This window comes from Gobio gobio (genome assembly GCF_949357685.1).
Source record: "Gobio gobio genome assembly, chromosome: 19".
Lineage (NCBI taxonomy): Eukaryota > Metazoa > Chordata > Actinopteri > Cypriniformes > Gobionidae > Gobio > Gobio gobio.
In genome coordinates, this window is record NC_137112.1 from 27,148,487 (window position 1) to 27,173,210 (window position 24,724).

Sequence of the window (24,724 nt, forward strand, 5' to 3'; positions counted from 1 at the left end):
TCCTGTAATTAAAGCTGATATATCACCTCATTGATGCTGACTTCAGCCTCCACGTACTGCAGGCCCTTCTGGATGATGGAGATCAGGGCAGCAGGGGGCACTAGGGCGCCGTTGATGTTAGACTGACTGATGTGGCTCTCAATGCCGAATGTGAAGGCCGAGTGGGAAAACCCTGCCAGAGGGAATGATAAACACTTCAGTGTGACGCTTGCTGGATCAACTTTCTCTCCAGCAGAGAGTATCATGTGTGCTCCCTTAAACAACGCCCTGCCTGTGAACAGTGTTTTACTGTCATCAATGCTGATAACAGCTTGTGTCCCAAAACTCAAAGGAAGGACATTTAGTGACAGATACACGAGTGATCTGCAATAAAGAGTGAAAGGAATAGTTCACCAAGATATGCTTTATTTAATCCGCCTCATGCTGTTTTCACTTAATACACTAATACAATTGTTTTGCAGTGAATGCCTTAAAGGAGCTGTCATGTGGCCTGTTTCGATTATACTTTATTTTCTTTGGTCCTTTTTGGGTATAATAACAGCCTCTTGGTCATTATTAATAAATGTAAACGTATTATTAATTAAGAGCTGTATGCATTTGTTTGGATACAATTCTGAAGTGTTGATTTGGGACGTTTCGTTTAATCGGCACTTACCTGACTCCTGCAGGTATCTATACACCAGGAAGTTGACCTCATCGCTGCTAATACTCATCTTCACACCTGCTTACACCATGAGGTCAGCACACAGGACACAAGCCTGAGAGAGAAAGGACAAAAACAATATCAGAAGCCATCTCACAGAATGACTTAGAAGACGTATGGATAGTGCCAGGCTTTCTGCCTTCCACTCAAGAGACTCAGGAGTGTGTATAAAAAACCCTCTTTTACAGTGCAATAAGGGGGTAAAAGCTCTCTTTGTCAGCAGGAACCTGAGTGTGTACTATGCTGCCAGAGGTTACTGAGGGCTTCACAGCCCTGCATGGCTGAATAACAAGTTGCAGTACCTGAAGTAGCCATTGCACTGTGGGGGCGCTGCTGCACCAGACCTGCAGAGCAGTAAAAGCATCTGCCACTGAAAGTGTTTACATGAGGGCTACTACAAAATACCTTTGTTTACTTGAGTTTGACACATGGATTCATTGTGGCACTGGCATCACATAGCTGCCAAAATGTCACTTTACACGTACAGACATGTTTAATTTTGTAGCTCAAGAACATTTACTTCAAATTAAAACTGACCTAGATTTGACACTGAAAATATTTAGTTCACTTTATTGTGATTTAAAGCCAAAAAAAACCCTGAGAATGTACAATTTTAGGGGTTTATTAAAAAATAACAATACGCTCTATAGTACCCTCAATTTCAAGACGTCCGCTCAGCATTGGACTTCCTCCAGAAAAGAGCATCACCGAGCACAAACATTTTCAGTTCCACACCGAAACAATGTGTAACCACAAGTTGGCTAACTCTGAAAAGTGACCCATTTCCTCACAACCTCTGTGTCCGCCATTCCAGATCACATCCTCATTTATTACAGAGAAGTGAAGTGGAAAGTGTTTCCCCGTCGCTCGCTCGCTCGCTGTTTGCAGTCATAGGATGTGGTTTGTTTGCGAGAGGGATGGTTTTCGTCTCCTCAGGGTTCTTGCTTGTGATCATTTGAGCAGTGAGGTTTTATTCTATTTCTAGATGGTGCCGTCATGTGATGCAACACCTACCTGTTCTCTTCTTAACTGACTACAGCTTGTTTTTTTAAGAAACATTTAGCCATTGCAAAAGTATGCAAATAGAAGCATAATCAAAAGGCAGTGTCAAAGCCAATCAGATAACAGAGATACTGCAGCATCCAATCAAATCAGGCCAAACGGTGCCAGCGAATCGATGCGTTTTATCTCACAGGATAGCCAAATTAAATCCCTGCAACAGTGCAGAGTGCTCATCTATATTATCGAGCAGCCGAGTCGATACCGAGGAGGACCGCTACCTTTCAATAAATCAGCCCTGCTCCTCAGGACCACCTAGCCTGTAAAACAGAGCAGGGAACTCCAGGCATTTACAGTCGGCAACATTAGTTCAAGTAACGAAACCACGGGTGGGGAAATTCCCTCATAGACGTGACACAGAAAGAGCTTTTATTGAAACGGGTCATGGCAAACAGGGACCTCCGTGAGATATATCGCCATCTGCGCCTCGTAAATCGCCCTCAGGAATGCAAATATCACGATACGTCCTCTGCCTTGGACGATATTTTGGTGTGCTGGAGGATGCTTAGTGTGTGGAGTAATCTTCATTGTATAATCAAAGGCGGTGTGGGTTGCGTAACAGTGGAGCGCACGCGCTCAGGGTGAGGGAGTTTGTGCTGTGTTATTCAAGGCTGAGGGGGAAGTCTGAGAGGAAACACTATTTAACTGGTTTGGGTGAAAGGTGTAACAGACGGCTATCGGTTTACAGACTGATAACAGGCCACTTTATAGCAATAATGTCAAAGGCGGCCACGCAGAGGGGAATATACAAGTCAAAAACGTTTATCAAGTCACTTTCCTGTTGGACTAGACTTGAATCATTCTTTTTTAAATTCATACATTTAGCTACCATAGCTAAATATTTAGTTAAAAGTCCTTTAATTAAATACAAATTATTATTATTATTATTATTATTACCAATAATATTTTAAAAATCAATTTAATACCTCTTAAAAGCCAGCACGGAAGTGACTTAAACTGCAAATTCATCAACTGTCCGCTATAGAGACCCCAAAAGGGAGTCAAATCTGTATCTCCTTCATGTTAAAATGACAATTTTACAGCAGAAAAAAATTTTTTTACAGCCTGGTACAAAAAGTGTGTTTGGTCTATACAGCTAACTGTGAAGAGATGATTTTTTGTATAACTCATCAGTTAAATTATATTAAGCCTTAAAGTTCTGCATTATTAACAGCATGGCCACTTGAGTGATGGTTGAGCTAGGCGGGCCTGGTTTGCCCATTTTCAGTTATCCAGGAGTGACGATGCCGACGGCCAGCTCCGCCACTTTAGGCTTCAAAACGGTTCTTCAGAAACCTACGGGTGATGTCACGGACACTACGTCCATATTTTTTTCACAGCCTATGGTTTTCACTGTTATACGGTAGGGGGCGCCATGACATCATCTGAAAGAGTAGAGAATCTCCTGATCAAAACACATGTGAAGAAGTTGCAGAAACATGCGATAGCATATGTAAAATAACACGATCATCAACATTAAACAGCATATTTAAATCAAAACCGAATGAATAATGTTACTAAATGAAAAATCGACCCAGGACGAGCTATAGGACTGAAGCTGCGGGGGTGTTGATGGACTCGATCTACTCCATCTATGTTTTGATCATCGTTCTGAAAACAATCCAGATGTAGACTTTGACAAACACATGATTTTTTTTTCAGCTTTTTGCTCAATGTTTTTTTTTTGTTTTTTTAACTTACCCATATTCAAGTGTTGATTAAGAGAAAAAAAAAAGAATGCATGAAGCTAGAATAAAAGAGTTTTTTTTTTTTTTAAGCAGAGTCTTTTCTTTCTTTTTGCATGTTATTATGCAAATGTTATGTTATTATCAAAATATTCTGGGGGCCAATAAAGTTTTGTGAAAATGATCAAAAACGCTGGTGGTGGCTGACAACTTTTTAAAAAACGCTGGAAGGGAAAGAGTTAACAAATACATTAATACTTAACATGTCATGCTGATGATGCAAACAGAGCAATATTTTGAAAGCAACACAGAGCCACAGTTTTTACACTCTTCTCTAGTCAACAAACAAATGGCTTACAGTCATCTCATTGAACTGGGCGGACAAAGTGTTTTAGCACTGAAAATCTACACACTTAACCATACAGAAGAAGCTGATTACACCTTTTGGGGTGTGTGTGTGTTTGGCAGTGGTACGTTGGGCTTTTCACACGACTCCCTTGACAACAGTGAACTTGATCCTCTCAAACCTCTGAGGGCCTCAGTGAACAATGAGAAGCCTGGAGAGCTTGTGTTCTTGTGTAACACTGACTGTAAAGAGAGTCTCGAGGAATTTGCGTCCAATGGTCAGTGTTAACTCTTCCACCAATTAACAGAAAATATCCTCAATATGTCTCGAGTGCCATGAATTGTGGGGATTATGTTTGACATGTTTTTTTTAAGCAATATTACTGAGATAAAGTGCTTTTCTGAGTGAAATGTAAATCATTACTCTTAAATTTTACATAATCACAGCATATTTACGTGGATGGGGGGGGGGGGGGGGTCAGGCTGGTCAGGTTGTTCAAACCAACGTCTAAAGTCTAAAAATAACTCTAAAATGTCAGCAGTTGATACAAAACACATTAATATTTCACAATCTCAACATCAATTTTACATTTATGTTTATATTTAATAGTTAAAGGCAATAATATAGCAGACTGGTTGCTAAAATTGATATTGGGACGGTGAAATATTAAAGTTATTGGTTAACAACATTTAATACATTTGTGACCCTGGACCACAAAACCATTCATAAGTCACACGGGTATATTTGTGGCAAAAGCCAACAATACATTGCATGGGTCAAAATTATCGATTTTTCTTTTATGCCAAAAATCATCAGGATATTAAGTAAATATCATGTCCAAGAAGATATATATAAATATATAAAAAATATATATATAAAAAAAAATATTAGTAGTAGTAATATGCATTGCTAAGGACTTCATTTAGACAACTTTAGTTTCAAGTTGTAGTTGTATCTCCGCCAAATATTGTCCTATTCTAACAAACCATACATCACTGAAAAGCTTATTTATTCAAAAATGCCTTATGACTTGTTTTGTGGTCCAGGGTCACATATAATTTTTAGATTTTTATTATTTATATAGTCATGTACCCTTAACATATTCTATTTCAATTAAGTAAACATTGTTTCACATTTAGTGCAATTATCACAAAAATAAATACACAAAAATGTGAACAATATAAATATTAAATATGTAACCAAGTATTCACAATTAAAGAGCAATTTTCAGAATGTGTTCAGAATTTTACATTCAAATGCACACCTAGATACACAATATTATAATTGAAATTTGTATACTATTTTTCTGTTGTTCACTGTTGCCTTGTTATTGTCAAAAAGGCCATCGACAACAGTCTTCTCCAAAAACGTAAAGTACTCGGCTACTTGTAAAACAAGGTAACGTAACAGAAGATCTCTGAAGCAGACGGGCTACCACCACCCCACATCCAGACAATTGTGCCATTTTTCTTCCTCTTTTCAAGGCAATTATGTCAACACCATTTTCACCAGACGCTTTTGTCGAAATCAGCATATGGCTCACATCCCTCCGTCAGCATCTAACAATCAGGTCGAGTTCAAAGGCAAAGCAGCCCAATCCAGCAGGACCAATGACCGTTGCTTATTAGATGCCACACGCTAGCGAATGCTGTCACAAGCCATTAAGACAGATGCTGGCCTAAACTGCTTGTGATGCAACCTACTCTCCGAAGGGCAGAAAACAAAATCAAATTGGACCAGCGAGATTAACGCGTCACCTCAACTGACCTACTTTGAGATCTGGATCCATCAGTGTCTGTCTGAACAAGGTGGGGTGGGGGAAATATGACACACCATAAATGGATCTACCTACTCTTCTTCTTTTGTGTGAAGTGTCCTAGAAGCAAGTCAATGGATACCACTGGCTGTGGTCGAACCAGTTTTACTAACAATCTTAAGCCCTGCAAATGACAACGGTCTGCCATTACGGCTCCTTCATTTACAATAATGACGCAGTGTTTACACTCTTCAGCCCACGGATGGCTTGCATATAGTTGCACATTAAACTGGGATAGGAGGGAGAGTGTATTTTAACTTCCAGCCCACCTCCTGTAAAGCGAACCACCACTGGCACGGTGGGATCTTTAAACTTTCTTGTTTCAGTTCCAACTAAATTTGGATCAAAGTCATTCTGCAACTTCTCTGAAAGGACAAAAGACTCTGCGCATTTCCAACCCCGTTTAAGTAGGTGAAAGCTGATTCTCATTTACAAGCAACAAAAAACAAGGTGCTGACAACTGCCAAGAGTCAGATTTCATTTAGCAGAAGAAATGAAGCTTTTTGAAACGTTGAATTAATTGAAACGACTGCTTTGCAAAATGGTTTCGAAGCGAAACTTCACGCGCGAGTGAAGGTCAGAACTGCTTAAATGCAGCGAAAACACAGCCCAAGCATTCATAAAAACACCTTTTACAAAGCAATTGCAAATGTTTTATTGAAGGTGTGATCTATTAAATGCAAATCATCCATTCAAATCAATCATCTAATAATACCATTAAATATGAAGGGTCTTTATAATGTGTTATTTTATTCAATTGTTGGGCTTGTTTTGCTTGTTTTATTTTAATCAAACCATTTCAATTTCAAAACGTTAACAGTCATGACGTAATAAAGCCTTGTTTACTGATTCGAGCTCCAAAATCACTGGTTCTGGAAAGGTTTTGAATCTTCATGAAGCATCGCTAGTTTTTAGTATGCAAAATATCATTTTTTGTTTCTTTCTGTTGACTTAAAAAGTGCACTGTGTACATTTTAGCAGCATCTAGTGGTGAGGTTGCGAATTGCAACCGCTCACCCCTCCCTTACGAAGCACATAGAGAAACTACGGTGGCCGACACAGGACAAAGATGACGTTGTCTGAGACAGCAGAGAGTAGCTAGCGCTCTGTAGAACAGTTTGTCCATGTAGGGCTATATGTGTTCGTGTAGAAACATGACGGTGCAAAATCATAGTTACGTATATTATATAGCATTTCGGTCAATAGATCCAATAAATATTACACACTGCATGACAATTAAACCTTTTCTCATCCAAAATTAAGTTTAAGGTTGATCTCATGGCATATAAATAGCCTGGATCTTTAGTTAAAATTTGAAAATACACATCCAATTGTGAGACATCTATAAACCACTATACGGTTTAAGATATTTGAACTTTTCACGCCTTAAATTTTAACAAGAATTTTAAATCCAGTGTTAAATCTTCAGCCCAACAGCTTGAAGTACACACCACATGGCAACTTTTGAAAACAGTCAAGTTTATGGGTGAAAGGGCATTTCAGAAACAGACAAGGTTATCTGCACATGTCGTGGCATTGCTTCTGAGCGTCGCTTTTCTGTCTGAGGCGGGTGCTCACAGCATTTTTGCAATGAAATGTTGACTATCATATCAACGATTTTATCTTTGGCACACAGGTGGGAGTCGCTCGGAAGGGAGGCGATGTGCTGCTCCAAACCAGGACTTGACAGAGGGCAACAAGAATGGGTAACACGAGGACAAGGCCTAAACCGCCTGGATTCTTTTGTGTAACGTTTTTGCCCTCTGGCACTTGGAGAACTCTGTTTAGCATGTCATTTAAAAAGACAACAATGTGACTTGTGTTTATAGCAAAAATAAATGGGTTACAAATCTTTCTAGAATTGATTAAACTTCAACAAATGAAAGTGAAAATAATTATCTATACTAACATTCAATTCAACAAATAATTCTGTTGCTTATTAGCATACTAACATGCATGCACGCTGTGACTATTAATTACTGTAAATCTACTGTCACTGAAAGTATCAAGTCCTCGGCATGTTTTTGAATCTATGTGAAAAACGATGCTACCATCCTGTAACTGAATGATCCCGAGGGCTAATTTCACGTGCTGAGGATGTTTAATGAACTCATTTGCCTCCGCTAACGAGTGACACTAAATATGGCCTGATTGCCTGCAGCTACAGAGTAAACTATGAGTAAGCCAGATGAAGCCCACCCTAGAGCCTACACAGCGTTTCTTATGAATCGTTAAATTCAACACCATGTTGGACCAAAGGTGAGGCATTGATGTGTATGTTAAAGGACAAATGGGTAATGAGCTAAGTGGAAAGAGGAATGCAAAGCAGAAGGGCTGAATCTCACAAAACAGGTCCAGATTCTTATATAAATGCGTCACAAAAAAGAAAAATCTTAATTTTTTTTACGCATTACACTAATATTCAAAAGTTTGCGTCTGTAAGATTTTATTTTTCCATAATGTTTCTCAACAAACTTTATGCTCACCAAGGCCGCATTTATTTGATCAAAATACAGTAAAAACATATTACAATATAAAATAACTTTTCAATTTTAATATATTTTCAAATTGATTCTATTCCTTTTATGACAACACTGAATATTTGCCGTCATCAGTGTCACATGATCCTTCAGAAATCATTCCTAATATGCTGATTTGGAGCTTAGGGAACATTTCTTTAACTCTTTACAATAAGGTCCATTAGTTGACATCATGCATAAATAATGTGTAATACATTAGTTAAAACCTTTATGGATCTTTGTTAATGTTAGCTCAGATCCATTAAATAATATTAACAGATACAATTTTTGATTTTAATAATGTATTAATAAATGTTGAAATGAACATTAACTAAGATTAAAAAAAAACCGCTGTAGAAGTATTTTCACTGTTAGTTCATGTTAAATAATGATAGCAAATGAAACCTTGTTGTAAAGTCTTGCCAACATTTCTTATTATCAATATAAAAAAAAATATTTAGCTTAATTGTTTTGTGGAAATTGTGGATACACACACACACACACACACACACACTCACAAAATAAGGGTGTAACGGTTCTCAGTTTAAAAAATTCAAACTGTGCCCACCAAAAAACATGGACAAAGCAGTCACCCTTTGCAAACTTTGTTTAATGCGAGTGCCGTATGCGCAGGTGAGACCTGAATCGCAAATTTTTTCTGTAATTAATCGCGATTTAAAACATCTGGATTTTTAATAATAATTTCAGTTACTCTTTTTATGAATGAAGGCCAGCATCACTGATGCTAAAACTGCTACTGATGTGTCTGAAATAGATTTTTTAAAACATTAATGATACAACATTTTAAGTGAACTTAAAACAATCTTCACATAAACCCATTATAAACATGACATAAATGTCATATTTACCTGTGGCCCTCCTACCTGTCTAACAGGTAGGAAATATACAGAAATTGAATAGTTAAAGTTAAAATTGAAGTTATCAAAGTGTCTGCACTGCATAAATAGAATAACTCCTTATTAAAGTTACAATTTTCACCTTTACCTTTGTTCTGTCATTAACTTTAATGACAGACATCATTAGTCGCTGCTGTTCCTTTTAGATCTGCCACTGCCGAACATGGCATGGATCTAGCCATAGACTGTAAAAAAATCTGTCTTTTAAGTTCATTTAAGACGTTATCTAACTCATTTAAGACTGCTCTTATGAGAATACTCGACAAAATTGGCGTTTTGGCATAATTCTGTGTTATTGCTTGTTCAAGCGCGAGAGAGAACTTGATTCTGGCACGCGTCTTTCAGACAAGGGCTGCGTCTCAATCCGCTCCCTAGTTCAGTAGTCGGGGCACTGATCAGGGAGTCGCCACATTCATGTACACACTATACTGATTCACCACCTAGGAAACTAGGGAGCTGATTGAGATGCATCCAGGACATTCACAAACAGGGCGTTCTCGTTTGTCTTGTCGCACTTGAATGGTTTAAAAGCATTTGCACGAATAAGAGTGTGATCATATAATGTAACGCTAGCCAAAGGATGACAGAAAAAACAGATGCTGCGTTAATTGCATTCAATATTTTTAACCCATTAAACTGAAAAATGTATCTCCTGCATTAACGCACTAATTTTGACAGCACTAGTTTAAACTAAACTCATTTAAGCCTTGCCAATTTAAACATCCAAGCACAAGACGCGAATGAACACTGTAAGAAGATTTGAGTGTGCACTCATCGGAAGTGTGCGGAAATCTGCGGAAAAAGTGTGCAGAAATCCTCATCTCAGACAGCACGTAAAAGAGTTCTCTTAGGCCTTGCGCTTCAATGGATAAATTCACATCAAAGTTATGTCAACATGCCCGTCTTGGTGAGCGTCCTAGCAAACTTAGTAAGTCATGTCTTAAGTAAACTGCCGAGTAAGTCAACGCGTGTGTATCAGTATCAGTGTACTGGATCCATACATTATGTCTTAACGTGACAGCAGCCTAATATTCTGCCTAATGCTGCGTTCACACCAAACGCGAATTGAGCGTCTGGCGCGAGTGATTTCAATGTTAAGTCAATGGAAAGGCGCGTTGACGCGCGTCTGGAGGTCCTGCGGCGCGGAAGGCGCGTTACGCGCGACGCGAATCCGCCTCATTCGCGCGTCCAGTTCGCGCGAATGGCGCGAATTGGACGCGAATTGAGCGTCTTGCGCGATACGCGCGTTACACGCGAATGGTGCTTTTGTGCATTCACGCGTTTGAAGCGAATTTGCGTCTGACGCCCCAGTTGAAAAAATTTAACTTTGGCGTCAATTCGCGCCGCGTTAACCAATCAGGAGCCTGCTTGCTGCTGTCACGTGGTAAAGTGACGTGTATGAGAAACCCTGCATAAATTAAAAATAGTACTATTGTGTCACAAAATGTAGTTTTAAGACTCTTTCAGGTGGGAATGTAATTGTTTAAAGCTCAAGTCTGTGGTTTATTTATAAAGAGAGCGCCTATTTAAAAAAAAATAATCTTGTGTTTTTGGAGTTGTGAGATCCAGGCGATCACCGCGGGAAATCACTGCTCATAACCCCGGCGAAGGCAGCCTTTCCTCGGCCAGTCCTTCTGGCGTCTGCCGCTGGCTCTGATGTCCTGTAGTGGTTCGTTTTGTGTAGATCTAACGGCCGAGCTTTGCTCTCATGAATCTATAATTTGTTGTCTGCCAAATCGTTTTGACTGAGGGCAAAGAGAAGTTTCATAACTTTATATTTTAAGGATATTTAAATATACATGTAGTGAAGATAATGTAGGAGTTGCCTGGACCACATTTGTGTGGCTATTAATGCTTAATATATATGTTTAATGAAAATGAAAAGAGGCAGAGTGGTGTTTTATGACATATTTCTCCTGGAGTGCCTTGAACGCGCGTCAATTTCGCTTCAAACGCTCGATTTCTACACGCGTCCAATTCTCTGCAGACGCGCGAATGCATTCAAAATGTTCGCGCGTGAAACTAGACGCGGTAGACGCGATTTTGACGCTCAATTCGCATTTGGTGTGAACGCAGCATAAGTCTGTCTTTTTTATGTTAATTATCAACAAAAGGCAAGAAAAGATTATATGCAATGTTGGTTTACATTTGATTACTTTATTCAATATCTGATACTTTATTCAATATCTTATTTCAAACCTGAAAAGCACAGTTTATTTTATGTGTCTTTTCTCCATTGTATTTATTTGTGCTGTTGCTTCTAGTTTGATTATTTGTTCTTATTTATTTATTTTTATTTCACAGTAGTCCTTTTTTCTCAGAACATAGCAAAAACCGAACCATACCAAAACGTGATAAAAACCAAGGCGTAATTTGAACCGTTACATTCCTAACACACATTCCTTTTCGGGTGACTTATGACCTGGATGTGTTTTTTTGTCATCACATGGTTAACCATAGAGATCTGACAAACATCAGTGGATAGTGAGTGATAACTGACTGAGCAAAAAAATGACCGTCATCAACACTGGAGCTCAGAGAAAACCAATAATCAATACCAGATTCGTTTAACCACCCCCGGTCAGATACAAGAGTTATTCATCTGCATGTGAACCGAGTGCACTGACAGCGTTCCCAGGAACCCACTACACCGCAACTCAGACAGCAGAAATGACTAATGAGTAACACATTCAAGGTCTGTGGAGACCGGTTAACAGGCACAGGGTGTTATCTACAGTGATAGAGAAACTATAGAGGAATGTCCCCTTTGACCAGATTCTGCTGCTGGTGTGTTTTTTTTACACATGTACAACCTTAGAATGGGCTGTTTCTGGGGCATGTGGGACAGGCACTGCCTAAAGGTCTGCTGGAACATGATCTCGCTGGAGCAGTTCCGAAGGGTTACATCATATCACCACCTGCCAAAATCACTTACTATAGCTAGAGTGCCAGTACACACAGACTCATTCATTGTTCTGATTTGAGTGCATTAGCATAAGTGACTACGATAAGAAGCTTTTGTTAGTTCTCAAACCACAACAGTGACCGATAAAGGCAACTAAGGATAATATTGTCACATTTGGCCCATTATAAATGGCAGAATGATTTATTTATATATTACATCCTAGGCACCATCTAAGTTCATGATCTGCTACAATACTGTAGTTATTAGTGGGAAACTTGGCTTTCTCGATCTGTGGTGAATCGGTCAATAAATAATAATAACCAATACCAGTTAGCTTCTATTATGACCTTTTTAATAGCGAACACTGAAACATAAAACTAAAAGAATATCAGTATATGGAAATAATTAAAAAAATATATATTTGAATGGCCTAACTCTTCGAATTACAGCCCTGCTCTGCGACAAGCAAGAATTGATCCTGCTTCGGACTGATTTGGAACTATTTTTGATGATGAAGGGTTCATCCAGCCTGGTCAAGAAGGCTCACCAGCGCCTCTTCTTCCTGAGGACACTGAGGAAGAATCAGCTCTCCTCGGCTATCCTGGTGAACTTCTACCGCTGCGCAATAGAAAGCATCCTGACCAACTGTGTGGCAGTGTGGTATGGGAGCTGCTCTGTTGCGGAGCGCAAGGCACTGCAGCGGGTGGTGAAAACTGCCCAGCGCATCACAGGGACTCCACTGCCTGCCATCGAACACATCCAGAGGAAACGCTGCCTGCATCGAGCTCGCAGCATCCTCAAGGACTCCTCTCACCCAGCCCACAGACTGTTTTCTCTCCTGCCCTCCGGCAGGCGTTTCAGGATCCACCGGACCAGGACCAGCAGACTTAAGAACAGTTTTTTCCCCAGAGCTGTCTCTTTATTGAACTCAAACCCCCGTTGATCCACTTCCCTCATAAACTGATAACTCTCCTACCTCACATCCACCTTCACTTTGTTATTTGCACTACTGACTGTTTATTACAGTAACAACTGTTTACTTATGCATTCTGCACCACCATACCGTAACTGGATTATGCTCATCTGCACTGCCGACTGTATTTACAGTAACAATGTTTACATTTGCATTTTGCACCGTACTTCTAACTGGAATATGCAACCACTTTCCACTGCACTTTTACACTTTCTTTCGGATAGCTCTGTCCATAATTTATTGTACTAACTTAATCCACTGCTATATTCCTCATATTAGCCTAACATATTATTGTATACCTCTAACTGTAAAATTCTGTTCAAGTAATAACCGTCTGTATATTTATTCATAGTACATAGTCACCTGTAAATTCTGTTTATAGTAATAGCCATCTGTATATTTATTCATAGTACATATTCACCTGTAAATTCTGTTTATAGTAATAGCCATCTGTATATTTATTCACTGTATATATTCATCTGTAAATTCAGTTCTACTTATAGTAATAACCATCTCTCTACTTATACATATTTATATATATTCAGAACATTTTTATGTCCTGCACTTACGCAACCATTGTATATATCCTGCACTTGCTGCTATTGCACTTCTGGTTAGACCTAAACTGCATTTCGTTGCCTTGTATTTGTACTTGTGTAATGACAATAAAGTTGAATCTAATCTAATCTAATCTAATAAGTTTTCGATTTTGATTCAAGAATGACTTTTTGGAAATTCAGATCAAATCAATGCGAGATTATTAAATATAAGATTCAATTTAATTTGATTCTAGATTTTTAAGTGCATTTGTAGGATTATTCAAATGGATACATGAAGAAAATGAGTCATTCGTTACACCCCTATGTTCTTTTAAACTTTCTATTTGTCAAAGATTGCTGGAAATAACTTTTTAAAAAGTAGTGTCCATCCATTTGCCAGTATAACGCTTAGAAATTCTACATTCACACAGAGCCAGGATTCCCACTGAACTGAGCTCTCCCGTGTACTTTGAATCCCCCCAATGGGATCTGTGATGAGAAAGCTGTCATGAACAAATGTCACCAGGATTTTCAATACAAGGTGCAAAAAAACAACCAAGAATGGTGGTAGAGAACATTCTGTTCTAAATATTTCTGCCTAAAAACAGTCTCTGAAACACCTGTAACTTTTCCATTCCCTTAAAAAAAAAAAGAACAGAGTGCAGCTATATAAAGTTTTCCCTTTTTCCTTAAGGAGAGAAAAAAAAAGCCATCTTAGCACCAATATGCATTTGTACTCACCACACTATCAGCTCTATTTCCGCAAGGCAAACGCTTTTTAAGGATCCAACCCAAGTGTCTCAGCACCTGCAATAACATTACAGAAAAGGGTGAATGAAGCAGAATTTGTCAAGCATCTGGACTTGGTGAAAAAAAAAACACCTGCAATGCATGCCCCATTTAAACCAACCTGTCTGAGGTCAATTAAAGCATGTTTGTGGACTTTGCAGCAACTGCTAGTTTAGATGGAAAATGTCATATCTTTTCCCATTTTTCTGCTGGGAGATTCTCTGGCTCTCTCTATTGTTTTCCCTTATTGCCAGGGTAAGCTGAATGACTGTCTCTATGGACTTTCTGAAAATGTCCAATAAATCTGAATGTCTCCCTGTAATTTTCTTTGTGATGGCATTCACATTTTTCAAGACAAAAATACCAGAAAGAATGTCTTTCTTGGAAATGAACCGTCCACACACTGCCTTGTACATTTGGACAACAGGCTAAAATCTTAACGTTGACTGACATTACAACAAGTCGACTCCACAATTGTTTGTGTAACTGCCAGTTTTACTATGTAGATGATATAAAAAGGGTTTTTCCTGCAATTAAAATATTTTGGCGGCCACAAAAATGAATGTTTGTCCTGCCAAAGATTTATTTGATCATTTTATGTGATGATACCCGTCGTTTCTGCAGTATCGGTATCCGCTGATAGACTGCTGCTTTAAAAAAAAAACTCCAGTGAGTGTTTGTGTTAGCGCCCTGTGAAGAGCATCAAAGGTTTCTATTTATAACATGCTTTTGCAGCGTTGAGCTTTAATCCGGTTTAAGTTTGTCAGAATCCGCTCAACACAGCTCAAAATTGCAGAGTTTTTGTTCAGCGTGAGTTTCAATATAACCAAAGTATAAACACAATGTCAATAAGTAACCAAAGGATTCATTGCACAGCTTCATTGATTATAACGGAAGCTTTCACAAGAGTGCACACAGTGCAGCTTTGTGTACCTCGCATTGTAATTGACAGCTCCAGTGATTATTAATGGTAGCGATCTTTGCTCGCTTTCTGTATATAATATATATTTGCATGCTGCTAACTACACATTGTAAAGTTGACGAATTGACTACTCGTATTTAAATGTGGAATTGAATCCAGTTGAGGGTGATAACCATAGCAATGGACAGAGCAAAACAATCTGTATGTAAAATGATCTGTGCATTAAGTCTTGGAGTGTAAATGCAAAATAATAGACCTGACACTTTTTAATGTAATGTGTTAATTTTATAACTAACTCTTCAAATCAGTCACTCAGTGACAGTGATTTTTTTATTTTATTTCATGAAGAAATAGTATGGTTATTAGGGCTGTGACAAAAAAATCGATTTAACTAACTATCGCAATATTTTTTTAAATTCCAGAATTGATATTAAATCAAATTAAATTATTTTAGCTCTTGTTGGTAGATGATGTAGACAGAAGCTACCCGCTTTTCTTCCAACGGAGGGTGAAATGTGTCATTATCTATGAGTATTAAGTGACATATCCCATTCAAGTGGATGCGTGAAAGTGATGCAAGACTGAATGCACTTCATATGCAAAGCATACTTTATATGCTTTGAGAGAGATAAGACAGTAGAGCTGCACGATTAATCTGTAAAAGATTGGGATCTCAATTCCAATGGCGATCTTATTCCAATTCGTCCGTCTATTAAACCTTTGACAAAATCATATCGCAACATTCAAATTTGTGTTGCAAATCTGTGTCACAAACAGTCTTTTCAACCTCGTAGTATTATTATTTCTGTGATACAATAGTTAAAGTTATCATAGAAGTACTGGGATAAAAGTTTATAGTTCAAATATAAACACTGATGTCTATGGTAGAATAGTTATCACCTTTTGTAAACGGTGCTTCATTGTGGTGACTGTATTACATCGTTTCGCCACTTATTACCACCACTAGACCACTGACCCCGGAAAAAACTCTGATATGCATTTTTTTATTTTAAGATAAGGGCACACCTAAGCCAACAGCATAGAGACGAAACTGGTTCCACCACTGTCAGGTGGTGACGGAAGAAAAAAAACCTGCATTGTTTTGCCCTACATTGCTTTTGGCTTTCAACCTTCATTCATCATTGTTTAGATTTTTCCTGAAATAGGCCAACAGCTTCTTGATTAGAAAGATAGTAAAAGAATATAAATACATACACACAGACGAAACAATAGTGAGTGGCCTTAAAATATTTTGGTTTATTGCATCGGTTTAAATGACTAATTAGCATCAAATATTATTAAAAGGACTAAGATATCAACCATAAATCGGGTAAACTGAAATTGTGTTTACTGCCCTGTCAAATGGTTTCGCCAAGAGAAGAAACAAATGATAAACATTCACTTTTTAGTAAGCGTTTATACAAAGGTCCCTCTCATCATCAAGAAAACTTGCTGTCACATCACCAAAACATGGTGTTTGAAATATGGTCCTAAATTGAAAACTTGCCCCGTCACATACCCACAGATAAATCAGAAAAAAAAAATCCAGGGCAGTTTTCCCAGGCGCAGATTATGCCTAGGTCTGGAATTAATTTCTGCATTCATGAATCACCATCTTGGGCTCACCCTGAGTGTGCTGTAACTTTTCAAGGGCGCATGTGTTAGTTTCCAGAGCCAAGCAATGAAACGCATGTATTGACATGGCTGTTAGGTTACAGCTATTGGCGGGTCTCAGTGGTCTCTTGTCTACGAAGTTTAAGCTTGAACAGAGATGGGTGGAAACTACTTCCTTCAGGCTGCCTGCACCAAGTCCATGTCTCGTGGTTTTCTGAGACTTCTTTGTGCTGTTGCACCTGCTGCGTCTATCTGTTTTCCAGAGCAGAGTACGTTCCAATTAGCTCAGATTATTGGCCTGTACTTGCTAAGCAAAGTAGCAGGTGCCGTTACAGTGCCGTTATGCTGTTGACGTGTTAGGCCAAAGAACGTCTGATCTGAGAAAAAAGGGATTGCCAAAATTTGTTAAAAACCAACTCGGGAATTAATTCAGTGTGTAATCAGTTCGATTACATTGCCAATTAATATAAACTGTGAAAATGTTTGGGGAAAACGAGTCCAATCCATTGGAAAGATTTACATACACTCATTCTGAATTAAGCAATCGATACATTAACTACCACATTTACTTAAAACTTATACAGCACTACTCAAAGCAGCAAGCTCAATTTACCACATCGTTATTAAATGTGTCAAACTGCAATTAATAATGCAACGAGTATGTTGCATTCTCAGTGTTGCCATAAGTGCTATAGCAGACATTAATGTCAACCAACACTACTACTAATTAGGGTAGTAGTAGTGCTACAGTAGTACCACAATACCCAAGCCTAAAAATACTGCATTATTTGAGTCCAACGCTTTAAGTGCCATTCACAAAGGACGCGAGATGAAGCACAACAGAATAAAACAAGGTGGGAACTCAAAGAAAACTCTTTTTAATTTGATAGCATATCATGAAGCAAAAACGTTTACACCAAACACATTTAACTACCAAAAATGTTCGCCTGATGCATCTCAATACGAGCCGAAAAAATAGTAAAGGTGCATGTGGAATATAAAGTGAAACTTCCTGTGATGAGTGTGATGGACTTCAGCGAGGTTTGAGATCATTTGTAAAACTCACTTTACCACTGAAGTAAACTTTGCATTTTATATTTTTAAAAATCGAGATAAAATTAAATATCTATATTGTAATTATAACATTACATTTAAAAACTATTAAATTACTTGTATCATGAAATAAGATTTTGCTCATCCCAACCTGTTCAATTTGATTTTTGCAAACATCTCTGTACGGATGTTCACATAAGAGGAGCGAATGGTCAAAAAGTTTCCCGCATTTTTTTTTTTTTTTATAAAACAATGAATAATAAGTTCTCATATTAATCAATTACTTTTACTGTTTGTTTGTTTTTTTTCAATTCAGTATCAAGGTATTTTAGTCTGGTATCGAATCAAAGTCAGAATTTTGTTATCGTGACAACACTAAAAAAAATCTCTTGTTGACTGTTGATTTTTCAAAATCTGACGTTTGCTAGTATTTTGAATTAATCTTAAATTCAACAAATATGCAATATACTCTATGAAACAAGAAATTAAAACACATGAAATGCATTATTTCTGTATAATTATAATTCAGTGTAGTTGTAGTAATAATAATAATAATAATAATACAAAACTGTAAATAATACAACAGAAAAGTAATATGCATGGTGCATCTATACAATAAATTCAGGTTGTGATACTTTAGCTTAGGGATGCACGATATTGGATTTTTGCAGATATCCGATATGCCGACATTTTTCAACTCGTTTATTTTTTTCCTTTTTTTTGGAAACACCATTTTTTTAATTCTGGTTTCAGATTTCTGAGGTCTCCTTACTAAAAGGATACTTGTGAAAGATAAATAAATGTTATTGAAGTTATTTTTATAATAAGAGTATATTAAAAGCTCTGAAAATAACAATAATAAAGTCAGTGATTTTTCACCCCAGACAGATGCAGTTGTAACCTAAATAATTTATTTTGGGATATAACGTTTGTGCACATGAAGTGGGGTGACATGGAATCAGTAGATGCTGTCTTCAGCTTCAAATAAAAAATCTACAATTATTTTAGAGCTCCTTGGATTATTTTTCTTTATTACAGATTGATAAACTGTATATAAAAATATTTAATTTACAAGTGTCATGCTTGTGATTTATGACATTACTGCTTTATTTATTCAGAAAAAGTAGTAACTTCAATGTATTTGTGTATTCTACTTTTCATTTTATTACTGTAACAACAAAGGACCCCATATATAACAGTATAGGGGGCGTGCACTAGGACCTGGAGGAGGCTTCTGCTGCTGTGGAGTGGAGGCTTCTGCGCACGCTAGAAAGTGGGAAGAAGCGATTGTGCTTGTTTTGGGCTAGTTTTGTTGTGAAAACTAGGGATGCACCGAAATGAAAATTCTTGGCCGAAACCGAAAAAGAGGAAACCAAGGCCGAAAACCGAAACACCGAAAGAAATTATGCCAATTATTAGTACCATTGCATCTATGGCTATGACTGTGTACTAACTTTACTAAAATCAAGGCATTGCAATTGCATAAATTAATATTAAAGTTTCAAAGAATAAATCAATTACAAATTATGCCAATATTTATTTAGCACATTGCAACAATGCACAGTATAAAATAAAATTCAAACTAAAATGTTTAACTCGACCCCACTCATGTGTACTTTAAATAATAATGTACAGACCTACAGAAAGGTTTTAAAATGAAATGTTCTCTCATAAAAACAAAGTGCATTTAGGTCTAGTGCATTTAAAAAAATTCTCTGTAGGACTACTACAAGAAAGTGCATTCAGAACAAGTGCAACTGCTTAAAGATACAACTATTTTCTCTGCAGGCCTTCAACATAATAGTGTATCAAAACAAAGACTGCCATAGCCCATATGGTAACTGTAGAATAGGGATAGCGGTACACAAAACTGATGGTTCGGTACAGCAGTTTTACAAAATGGCTTTTTATTCATTTTTATGTTTATATTATGTTATATTTTATAGTTTGAATAAACGAGCAGACACTGATTAGCTACTTGCTATAAGTTTATTTATATACACACAGTAAACAAATCCTTAATAAACAAAAAAAAAACTTTGCAATGAACATGCTTTGTTTTAAATAAATCACACACAGTACACTAATCCTTTAAAACAAGTAAGCTACTTAAATTCTATAAGAGCTGCATATAAATGAATGAGTAGCCTAGGCCTAAATTACAAATGATAAAATCTACATACCTTTATCACAGAAAAAGAAAAAAGTCGAAGAACGACTGTTGTGATTACATTAACTTAACAAAAACAAAAAAAGTGCAATGACATTTTAAATTCCTAATCTTTTTCGACTTCCAAGTTCCGTGACAGGAACACCAACATGTTCACTTTACTTGGTTTTAGTGACGATCTGACAGGGGTAGCTATGTTACCCGCAGTGCTAAAAACTCGCTCTGATGCTGTGCTTGTAGCACAAATACACATGTATTTACGTGCCAATTTTGCTAAGAGCGGATAGCGTGTTTCATTGTCTCTCCACCATGCTAGTGGATTGGCCGTAGAGTCAATTGGTTGTTCTTGGAGATAGCGGGTTAACTCCATGTCAGCGCGCGCTCTGATCGGTAAAGGGGCAGAGATTTCAGACCTCCATTTATTGAGGACATCTCCAAGATTTCTCTTCTTGGTAGGGGGTGGTGCACAGACCTCTCCCGAATCATCTCCAGCAGTAGCAGCCTCCGAAGCACAACTAACTCCGCCTCCGTTTCCCTCGTCAGCTGAGGGAACCCATCTAAAAAATGATTTTTTTTTTGTTTTGTTTTTTTGTAAAAAATATTTTAATAACGTGGTTTTGGCGGTTATAGAGTTCTAATGACGTGTTTAACTATAACCGTCGGTCTCACGGTTATATACTAACCGTCACACCCCTATTTTCATGACAGGTTTATTTAAACATACATGAAATAATCAAGATATCGATTCCGATGTCCGACTGATTGAGCGATTACACCACATATGCTACGTGACCGTAAGTTGTGTCCTCAATGTTCATTCATGTTTATTCTTAAGGAAGAGATGATCGATCACGCTCACAGATGATCACGTTCACACGCGCGTGCCGCCGCTCTAACTGTGATGTGATCAGTGATGCCACATTAAAGAGCGTCAAAACGGCATTTATCGTTTGAATTCGTGATACATGTTGATCGATGTTGGTGTGGGAACTCGGATTGAAGTGTGTTCCGCGCTTAAAACATGCCCAGTGAAGTCTGGTCCTCTTCTCATCGAGAACATAAGCTGCTGTGCATGGAGCAGATGTGTTTCTCAGATGTTTCTAAGATATACTGAAATACGTCCACACCGCAGACATGTTGCTTCAGACAAGCACGTGCAGGTCGCGGTTTCTGTTTGCGTAATGACAACATTTCTGCAATATTGTTTCAGTGATAAAAGTCTTTCGGCCGATTTTTCGGTGGCCGAATATTCGGTGCATCCCTCGTGAAAACCTGGCAACCCTGCGTTCACGTCCTTCTTTACGCACATTCACAAATTCAAGGCAGCATTTAAAAACTGTCAATATAAATCACCATACATGCAATTTATTTGCTTGTTTTCACTTCAAGAATGACCCCGCTGCTGACATGATCTTACCGCCACAGCATTTTTTCATTACCGATTCCGATGTCGTGCCGATAATATCGTGCATTCCCACTTTAGCTGTTATAGTACCGTGAGACACCAAATAGGAATCGTGAGCCTATAACTTTACAGTCAGTTTTCTCTTTCAGGTCAACTATTGTCAGAGCAGATAATGCCAATAGCATTATACAAAACAACAGGTTACTATCATCGAAAGTTAGAGAGAAGATTACAATAGGTTATCATGCAAACTCTGGGATTAATTTGGTAACATCTGTCACACTGTTGAATCACATTTTAGTGGAACAAATCACCATGGCAACTTGTATTCTCGGGTTTAGCTCAGGTGAGCAATTATTCTCTCATTCTAAGCTTTTAATCCTAGACCTTTGTTTAAAACAACAATACCGTGTCCAATATTTTACCCGAACACACCAGAGTGTAATCTTCAACAGACAGACCCTTAATATCAACATCTGCTTTCCACTGATAACTTTAATCAATACACACTAAATAGCCTTTTTGTTTGTTTTTTTCTGGTGAACGGAAACAGGTTGTTGCGGTACAGTGGTAAGCAGGGGACCTAGATTCACACTGAGAATGTGCTAAAAGAAAACACCCTTTCTTCAGAAAGTCTGCCACCGAAATTGAAACTTCACATACTCGAGCACACAAAACATTTTCGGCAATCTTCACAATGCTACCTAGCTAAAAGGAAACAGATGTCACGGTTTTCTTTCAAAGAGCAGTTAGTCTTTACTCCTACACACCAAAGTGACAGTTCAGTCAAGTCTCTATCGTAAAGAAAGATGGAGGCTCCGACAGACGCTCCCCTCCCCCATCAGACGCAGTAAGGTAATGTGGGGGGTGTTCGTTAACAACTGTTGATGCACCTGCTAGATAAGACAAACACATTCTCTATTGTTTGGAGGATCTTACATCAGACAGGAAAGCAGGCAGATAAAAAAAGGCCGTAATCATGTGTGATTTAAATCGAGCCGCAGCAGCTCAGGCACAAAGGTTAAGGTTTGCATATTCATCACTAAATGGCGGTTGGCTTGACATTAATGCTAAATAATCTGGGGAGGTGATAGCATCGATGAATCAGGGACTGTGCTTATGAGGCAGACAAAAGGAAAATAATAAACTAGGGATGGTCCAGATGGTTGAATAATGAGAATATTGAGGTTGGCAAAATCTAGCTTTTGTTATTTTACTTTTTACTTTTTCTCTTCTTCTCGGCCCTTTTGTGCAGTGTGTAATAAAGCTGTTTGTGAATGTAAACGTTCTGCAAAGTCGAAAGTGCACAATAAATAAAGTTATTGTCTCCCAAAAGAAAGGACATACTCTAGGGATGGAACGATTACCGGTTTCACGATAAACCACGATAAAATGTACTGACGGTTAGTAATATCGTTTAAAATTTAATTATCATTAAAACCACGTTTGATTATCACGATTTTGAAAACTCTTGATAAATCCTGTCCTGCCAACGTCGGTCTGGCGCAGACGCAGCGCTCAACGTTGTTTTTTGAAGAAATGGCAGAAGGCAGTGACAGCGCTGGGAGATTTTCCAGCCTACTAAAAGGAACAAATCTGAGGTGTGGTCATATTTTGGCTTTTACAAAAGTCCTGAGGGAAACTTAATAGAGTATGGTCACTCTGTCTTCAGAAAATGCAAGAACAAAGTCACTGTAATATGGGGAAACATTTCAAATCTGCGAACGCAAGGCAAGTGGACTTTGACCTCAGTACTAATACTACGTCTGGGAAATAATAATGTGATTATGTGAAGCTTGAGCCAAAGACGAACGAACAAGTTCAGACAAGACTAGGGTAACATTTAAGGAATAATAATGTATTCATTTTACACTTATTACACAGATTTCCTTTCCTATTGAATTGAGATTAATGTTTTAAATCTTACATGTTTATGAATCCATTTTGTACAGCGTACAAAACAATCGTCCAGACAAGATTATCACAAGAAGTTATAGTAATAATTATAGTAGTATTAATAGTAAAGTCCTCTGATTTCATTTTTAAATGAGACAAACAGAGACTAGAAAATAAATGCCCATTTATGTTGTATGTTGTCTGCCCACGAACAACTTAACCAGCCCTCAAACATCATTTTACTGACGACATTCTCAAATCTCGGAGTTCAACACGGGTTTTGCAAAGCTTGGTCTTGAAATATGGGTCAGTACCAAACCTGCAGAACTCGTGTTAAAAACTGAAGCCGACACGTATCGATTGCCCACAGGTGATTGGTCCCACTATAGGTCATAACCCGGCCCTCCGTGTATTCAAATGGACTAAACAATCAAATTACACCGCATATGATTTTTCCCAAAGTTGGTTTCTGTCATTTTATGCAGTTTTTATCACGGTGATTCATTTCAAGTGTTCGTTTTTTAAATAAGTTTAGTTTTAGTTAGTAATTTGATGCTATAAAAACGGGGGGTGTGAAGTCATGATTGAGAGCTGAGTGAAGTTGTCACTGAGGCACTAACAGACTTTTTTGGGGATTTTAGGGAGGAGATTAGAGCTTTAGCTTTAATTTCTACATTTCCATAACTGTTTATTTCACATCTGCGCAAGATGTCAGTACCATATTCGGACCTCCGACAGCTTCACTTTTCTTCAGCGGAAGTCAATATCCAGTCTATGGTCAATACCCAGTTTATTTGGAACAGCTTGCACCTCAGAATCACAACCAAAGTATGAATAATTATTGATGTATATATTTTCTATTACAAATATGTAGTTTTGTGTATTAGAGCTGCACGATTCTGGATAAATTGAGAATCACGATTTTTCTGTGTAAAATGGAGATTGCGACTGGAAAAAAACACCAGACAACTAAACAGATTTGAGCGTAGATTTGAACGTTGCAGTGTAATGATCGTACTTTCAAAGGTTAACCAAAGTCTCGTTTTATACAGTTTCCCATCACAAGCATTATCGGAGTATGAGCAGCCCATATCAATGAATGTAAGCGTTCACATCGGAAGTGTGGCGGCTGACCCACTCACGGTGCGTGTCCTCTGGCGCGGAGCAAAGTGAAAGGGTTTTCAATTCATTTATGGAAGTTCATAGAAATTAACTGGAAATGCTCGCTCTGCCCACCTTGCTTATTGCCAGTGGACACCTGTCGTTCATAAACATGGGCAGCAGCAAAACACGCAATGTTCACGCTCCGCTGATGCATGCAATGGGAAACAGGCATAAAAGACATAGCAGAATCGTAGTCATTTAGGAATAAGACAGCGTGGGTGTTTGAATCGAGATCTTTTAACGATTAAT

The 24,724-nt window shown here is 38.0% G+C and overlaps 2 protein-coding genes across 3 annotated transcripts in view; one reads left to right on the plus strand and one right to left on the minus strand.

Moving 5' to 3' along the window:
* LOC307143504 (uncharacterized protein) overlaps positions 1–7,466 on the plus strand; it is a 237,884-nt gene extending 230,418 nt beyond the window's left edge. Inside the window, exon 19 of the mRNA XM_079845129.1 lies at positions 7,246–7,466. The gene's annotated coding sequence lies outside the window, so the exon portion shown is untranslated. The remainder of the gene's footprint in view (positions 1–7,245) is intronic.
* Positions 1–24,724, minus strand: part of tbl1xr1a (TBL1X/Y related 1a) — a 93,807-nt gene that overhangs the window by 11,748 nt on the left and 57,335 nt on the right. The window contains exons 3-5 of one of the 2 annotated variants that reach the window (XM_079845130.1): positions 14,204–14,269; positions 656–758; positions 27–172 (exon numbers count right to left, since the gene is read on the minus strand). In XM_079845130.1, coding sequence (XP_079701256.1) covers positions 27–172; positions 656–713 — 204 coding nt within the window. In that variant the 5' untranslated portion in view covers positions 714–758; positions 14,204–14,269. The remainder of the gene's footprint in view (positions 1–26; positions 173–655; positions 759–14,203; positions 14,270–24,724) is intronic. The other variant, XM_079845131.1, reaches the window with a different exon arrangement.